The sequence below is a fragment of the Gorilla gorilla genome, chromosome 13 (assembly GCF_029281585.2).
Source record: "Gorilla gorilla gorilla isolate KB3781 chromosome 13, NHGRI_mGorGor1-v2.1_pri, whole genome shotgun sequence".
NCBI lineage: Eukaryota > Metazoa > Chordata > Mammalia > Primates > Hominidae > Gorilla > Gorilla gorilla.
In genome coordinates this window covers 30,586,740-30,594,085 of record NC_073237.2, presented here as the reverse complement: position 1 = coordinate 30,594,085, position 7,346 = coordinate 30,586,740, and the positions used below count along the sequence as shown (strand labels likewise).

The following is a 7,346-nucleotide window of genomic DNA, read 5'->3' as shown; positions in this document are numbered from 1 at the left end:
ATCTTGTCTCCACTAAAAATACAAAAAATTAGCCAGGCATGGTGGCTCATGCCTGTAATCCCAGCTACTATGGAGGCTGAGGCAGGAGAATCGCTTGAACTCCTGAGGCGGAGGTTTCAGTGAGCCGAGATTGTGCCACTGCACTCCAGCCTGGGGCGACAGAGCAAGACTTTGTCTCAAAAACCAGCGAACAGGCTGGGCGCGGTGGCTCACGCCTGTAATCCCAGCACTTTGGGAGGCCGAGGCGGGCGGTTCACGAGGTCAGGAGATCGAGAGGCTAACATGGTGAAACCCCGTCTCTACTAAAAATACAAAAAAAAAAAAAAAGATATTAGCCAGGCGTGGTGGCAAGCGCCTGTAGTCCCAGCTACTCAGGAGGCTGAGGCAGGAGAATGGCGTGAACCCGGGAGGCGGAGCTTGCAGTGAGCCAAGATCGCGCCACGGCACTCCAGCCTGGGCGACGGTGCGAGACTCCGCCTTAGAAAAAAAAAAAAAAAGTTTTCCGGGTTTTTCCCCCCGCCCCTTCGCCCCCTCCCCCCGCCTTTATTCAGCTTCCGGTAGACGCTGGTAGGGTAAGGGAGCTAAGTAGATCACTTCCGGGCGACTGTTGTTTTATTTCTGGTTTATGGGACCCGGCTGCGATTTGCTGGTGAGAGCAGCAGCTACCGTCACTGCCGCCATCATGTCAGACTCGGACAGCGAGGAAGATTCATCTGGAGGTGGCTCATTTACTTTAGCGGGTATCCTTTTTGGCAACATCAGTGGAGCGGGGCAGCTGGAGGGGGAAAGCGTCTTGGATGATGAGTGTAAGAAGCACTTGGCAGGCTTGGGGGCTTTGGGGCTGGGCAGCCTGATCACTGAACTCACGGCAAATGAAGAATTGACCGGGACTGGCGGTGCCTTGGTAAATGATGAAGGGTGGATTAGGAGTACAGAAGATGCTGTGGACTATTCAGACATCAATGAGGTGGCAGAAGATGAAAGCCGAAGACACCAGCAGACGATGGGGAGCTTGCAGCCCCTTTGCCACTCGGATTATGATGAGGATGACTATGATGCTGATTGTGAAGACATTGATTGCAAGTTGATGCCTCCTCCACCTCCACCCCCGGGACCAATGAAGAAGGATAAGGACCAAGATGCTATTACCTCTGTGTCTGAAAGTGGAGAAGACATCATCTTGCCCTCCATCATTGCCCCTTCCTTTTTGGCCTCAGAGAAAGTGGATTTCGGTAGTTACTCTGATTCAGAATCTGAGATGGGACCTCAGGAAGCAACACAGGCAGAATCTGAGGATGGAAAGCTGACCCTTCCATTGGCTGGGATTATGCAGCATGATGCCACCAAGCTGTTGCCAAGTGTCACAGAACTTTTTCCAGAATTTCGACCTGGAAAGGTGTTACGCTTCCTACATCTTTTTGGACCAGGGAAGAATGTCCCATCTGTTTGGCGGAGTGCTCAGAGAAAGAGGAAGAAGCATCGTGAGCTGATACAGGAAGAGCAGATCCAGGAGGTGGAATGCTCAGTAGAATCAGAAGTCAGCCAGAAGTCTTTGTGGAACTATGACTATGCTCCACCACCACCCCCAGAGCAGTGTCTCTCTGATGATGAAATCACGATGATGGTTCCTGTGGAGTCCAAATTTTCCCAATCAACTGGAGATGTAGATAAAGTGACAGATACCAAACCAAGAGTGGCTGAGTGGCGTTATGGGCCTGCCCGACTGTGGTATGATATGCTGGGTGTCTCCGAAGATGGCAGTGGGTTTGACTATGGCTTCAAACTGAGAAAGACACAACATGAACCTGTGATAAAATCTAGAATGATGGAGGAATTTAGGAAACTTGAGGAAAGCAGTGGCACTGATCTTCTGGCTGACGAAAACTTCCTGATGGTGACACAGCTGCATTGGGAGGATTCTATCATCTGGGATGGGGAGGATGTCAAACACAAAGAGACAAAACCTCAGCGTGCAAGCCTGGCAGGCTGGCTTCCTTCTAGCATGACTAGGAATGCAATGGCTTACAATGTTCAGCAAGGTTTTGCAGCCACTCTGGATGATGACAAACCTTGGTACTCCATTTTTCCCATTGACAATGAGGATCTGGTGTATGGACGCTGGGAGGACAATATCATTTGGGATGCTCAGGCCATGCCCCGGCTGTTGGAACCTCCTGTTTTGGCACTTGATCCCAATGATGAGAACATCATTTTGGAAATTCCTGATGAGAAGGAAGAGGCCACCTCTAACTCCCCCTCCAAGGGGAGTAAGAAGGAATCATCTCTGAAGAAGAGTCGAATTCTGTTGGGCAAAACAGGTGTCATCAGGGAGGAACCACAGCAGAACATGTCTCAGCCAGAAGTGAAAGATCCATGGAATCTCTCCAATGATGAGTATTATTTCCCCAAGCAACAGGGTCTTCAGGGCACCTTTGGAGGGAATATTATCCAGCATTCAATTCCTGCTTTGGAATTATGGCAGCCCTTCTTTCCCACCCACATGGGGCCCATCAAAATCCGGCAGTTCCATCGCCCACCTCTGAAAAAGTACTCATTTGGTGCACTCTCTCAGCCAGGTCCCCATTCAGTCCAACCTTTGCTAAAGCACATCAAAAAAAAGGCCAAGATGAGAGAACAAGAGAGGCAAGCCTCAGGTGGTGGAGAGTTGTTTTTTATGCGCACACCTCAGGATCTCACAGGCAAAGATGGAGATCTTATTCTTGCAGAATATAGTGAGGAAAATGGACCCTTAATGATGCAGGTTGGCATGGCAACCAAGATAAAGAACTATTATAAACGGAAACCTGGAAAAGATCCTGGAGCACCAGATTGTAAATATGGGGAAACTGTTTACTGCCATACATCTCCTTTCTTGGGCTCTCTCCATCCTGGCCAATTACTGCAGGCACTTGAGAACAACCTTTTTCGTGCTCCAGTGTATCTTCATAAGATGCCACAAACTGATTTTCTGATCATTCGGACAAGACAGGGTTACTATATTCGGGAATTAGTGGATATTTTTGTGGTTGGCCAGCAGTGTCCCTTGTTTGAAGTTCCTGGGCCTAACTCCAGAAGGGCCAATATGCATATTCGAGACTTTCTACAGGTTTTTATTTACCGCCTTTTCTGGAAGAGTAAAGATCGGCCACGGAGGATACGAATGGAAGATATAAAAAAAGCCTTTCCTTCCCATTCAGAAAGCAGCATCCGGAAGAGGCTAAAGCTCTGTGCTGACTTCAAACGCACAGGGATGGATTCAAACTGGTGGGTGCTTAAGTCTGATTTTCGTTTACCAACGGAAGAAGAGATCAGAGCTAAGGTGTCACCAGAGCAGTGCTGTGCTTATTATAGCATGATAGCTGCAAAGCAACGACTGAAGGATGCTGGCTATGGTGAGAAATCCTTTTTTGCCCCAGAAGAAGAAAATGAGGAAGATTTCCAGATGAAGATTGATGATGAAGTTCACGCTGCTCCTTGGAACACCACAAGGGCCTTCATTGCTGCCATGAAGGGCAAGTGTCTCCTAGAGGTGACTGGGGTGGCAGATCCCACAGGGTGTGGTGAAGGATTCTCCTATGTGAAGATTCCAAATAAACCAACACAGCAGAAGGATGATAAAAAGCCACAGGCAGTGAAGAAGACAGTGACAGGAACAGATGCAGACCTTCGTCGCCTTTCCCTGAAAAATGCCAAGCAACTTCTACGGAAATTTGGTGTGCCTGAAGAAGAGATTAAAAAGTTGTCCCGCTGGGAAGTGATTGATGTGGTGCGCACAATGTCAACAGAACAGGCTCATTCTGGAGAGGGGCCTATGAGTAAATTTGCCCGTGGATCAAGGTTTTCTGTGGCTGAGCATCAAGAGCGTTACAAAGAGGAATGTCAGCGTATCTTTGACCTACAGAACAAGGTTCTGTCATCAACTGAGGTCTTATCAACTGACACAGACAGCAGCTCAGCTGAAGATAGTGACTTTGAAGAAATGGGAAAGAACATTGAGAACATGTTGCAGACCAAGAAAACCAGCTCTCAGCTGTCACGTGAATGGGAGGAGCAGGAGCGGAAGGAACTACGGCGAATGCTACTGGTAGCAGGCTCAGCAGCATCAGGAAACAATCACAAAGATGATGACAAAGCTTCCATGACTAGCCTTAACTCTTCTGCCACTGGACACTGTCTCAAGATTTATCGCACATTTCGAGATGAAGAGGGGAAAGAGTATGTTCGCTGTGAGATAGTTCGAAAACCAGCTGTCATTGATGCCTATGTGCACATACGGACTACAAAAGATGAGAAATTCATTCAAAAATTTGCCCTTTTTGATGAAAAACATCGGGAAGAGATGCGGAAAGAACGGCGGAGGATTCAAGAGCAACTGAGGCGGCTTAAGCGGAACCAGGAAAAGGAGAAGCTTAAGGGTCCTCCTGAGAAGAAGCCCAAGAAAATGAAGGAGCGTCCTGACCTAAAACTGAAATGTGGGGCATGTGGTGCCATTGGACATATGAGGACTAACAAATTTTGCCCCCTCTATTATCAAACAAATGTGCCACCTTACAAACCTGTTGCCATGACAGAAGAGCAGGAGGAGGAGTTGGAAAAAACAGTCATTCGTAATGATAATGAAGAACTTATCAAGGTTGAAGGGACCAAAATTGTCTTGGGGAAACAGCTAATTGAGAATGTGGATGAGGTTCGCAGAAAATCTCTGGTTCTCAAGTTTCCTAAACAGCAGCTTCCTCCGAAGAAGAAACGGCGAGTTGGAACCACTGTTCATTGTGACTATTTGAATACACCTCATAAGTCCATCCACCGACGCCGCACAGACCCTATGGTGACGCTGTCATCCATCCTGGAGTCTATCATCAATGACATGAGAGATCTTCCAAATACACACCCTTTCCACACTCCAGTCAATGCAAAGGTTGTAAAGGACTACTACAAAATCATCACTCGGCCAATGGACCTACAAACACTCCGTGAAAATGTGCGTAAATGCCTCTACCCATCTCGGGAAGAGTTCAGAGAGCATCTGGAGCTAATTGTGAAAAACAGTGCAACCTACAATGGGCCAAAACATTCATTGACTCAGATCTCTCAATCCATGCTGGATCTCTGTGATGAAAAACTCAAAGAGAAAGAAGACAAATTAGCTCGCTTAGAGAAAGCTATCAACCCCTTGCTGGATGATGATGACCAAGTGGCATTTTCTTTCATTCTGGACAACATTGTCACCCAGAAAATGATGGCAGTTCCAGATTCTTGGCCATTTCATCACCCAGTTAATAAGAAGTTTGTTCCAGATTATTACAAAATGATTGTCAATCCAGTGGATTTAGAGACCATACGTAAGAACATCTCCAAGCACAAGTATCAGAGTCGGGAGAGTTTTCTAGATGATGTAAACCTTATTCTGGCCAACAGTGTTAAGTATAATGGACCTGAGAGTCAGTATACTAAGACTGCTCAGGAGATTGTGAACGTCTGTTACCAGACAATTACTGAGTATGATGAGCATTTGACTCAACTTGAGAAGGATATTTGTACAGCTAAAGAAGCAGCTTTGGAGGAAGCAGAATTAGAAAGCCTGGACCCAATGACCCCAGGGCCCTACACATCTCAGCCTCCTGATATGTATGATACCAACACATCCCTCAGTATGTCTCGAGATGCCTCTGTATTTCAAGATGAGAGCAATATGTCTGTCTTGGATATTTCCACTGCCACTCCAGAAAAGCAGATGTGCCAGGGCCAAGGTAGGCTGGGTGAGGAAGACTCTGATGTGGATATTGAAGGGTATGATGATGAGGAGGAGGATGGGAAACCTAAGCCTCCAGCCCCAGAAGGGGGAGATGGTGATCTTGCAGATGAAGAGGAAGGGACTGTACAACAACCTGAAGCCAGTGTCCTGTATGAGGATTTGCTTATGTCTGAAGATGATGAGGAAGATGCTGGGAGTGATGAAGAAGGAGACAATCCTTTCTCTGCTATCCAGCTGAGTGAAAGTGGAAGTGACTCTGATGTGGGATATGGTGGGATAAGACCCAAACAACCCTTCATGCTTCAGCATGCTTCAGGAGAACACAAGGATGGGCATGGAAAATGAAGAAAGCATGATGTCCCATGAGGGAGACAGTGGGGAGGCTTCCCATGATTTGGAGGATAGCAACATCAGTTATGGGAGCTGTGAGGAGCCTGATCCCAAGTTGAACACCCAAGACACAAGCTTCAGCAGCATCGGAAATTTCCAGCCGGGCATGGTGTCTCACACCTGTAATCTCAGCACTCTGGGAGGCCGAGGCGGGCGGATCACCTGAGGTCCGTTTGAGACCAGCTTGGCCAACATGTTGAAACTTCATCTCTACTAAAAATACAAAAATTAGCCAGGCGTGGTGGTGCATGCCTGTAATCCCAGATACTCGGGAGGCTAAGGCAGGAGAATTGCTTGAACCCGGGAGGCAGAGGTTGCAGTGAGTGGAGATCACGCCACTGCACTCCAGCCTGGGCGAAAGAGTGAGACTCCATCTCAAAAAAAAAGAAAATTTCCAAGCATGGTATCATCTCACTTTTCTAATTTACAGGCTGGAACAGATGAGAGCCCTCCTGCTGGGACAGAGAATTGGGTTCTAGTGGACTCTGCTACACTTAAACCTATGTGACAAACCGCCCATTATTTTATTATTTATTTAATTATACAATGCCTAGTTCCTATATGGATTTGAGGCAAATTACCGTAAATTTTGAAACAGCCTGTATGTCAGAAATGAAAATGTTGCCATCTAAATGTTTTCTGTCCCTCCCCACCAGGGGAAATGGTAGGAAAATGGTAAGTTTCTTAGGGCAAAGACTGTGTCTTGTGTTTCTTTTCATGCTTAGGATACGGTTCTGTGCATAGTAGGTACTCAGCAAATGTTCCTAAAATCATAAAACCCTCAACAGATATGTTACTGAGCATCTCCTTTTCATGATAAGCACTCTGTCAGATCCTTGGGATGCAAAGGTAAATAAGACAAATCCCTTTTACCCAAAGAGCTCACCATCGAGTTGGGGGAGGGGAAGTGGAATTCAAAGCATGTTAATAAATCATTATAGTACTGTGAGATAAGTGCAGTTAAGAAGCTAGCTGTAAAGTATAGGGGAAATAGAGGAGTAATTATGTCTGAAAAGTCAAGGAAGTCTTCCTGGAGATAATTTTTAAGCGGATTGTTTTAGAATTAGTAGAAGTTTGCCGGATGGAAAAGTCCAGGCAAAGTGTAACATGAATGGGAAAGGCCAGTCTAGAAATGGCAGTGTGTTTCTAGTTTGTTTGTTTGTAACTGCCTTGTTCCAGGAAGGATTTAAGATGGTTTATA

At 46.5% G+C, this 7,346-nt stretch overlaps 1 protein-coding gene across 1 annotated transcript; it reads left to right on the top strand.

Annotated features, from left to right (window-relative positions):
- The first annotated feature begins 567 nt into the window (after positions 1-567).
- Positions 568-6,657, top strand: TAF1L (TATA-box binding protein associated factor 1 like). Its single transcript, XM_004047915.4, is given in 2 exon segments — positions 568-6,058; positions 6,060-6,657. Coding segments are annotated over 2 exon segments (5,685 nt in total). The 5' UTR covers positions 568-625; the 3' UTR covers positions 6,312-6,657.
- The last annotated feature ends 689 nt before the right edge of the window (positions 6,658-7,346 follow it).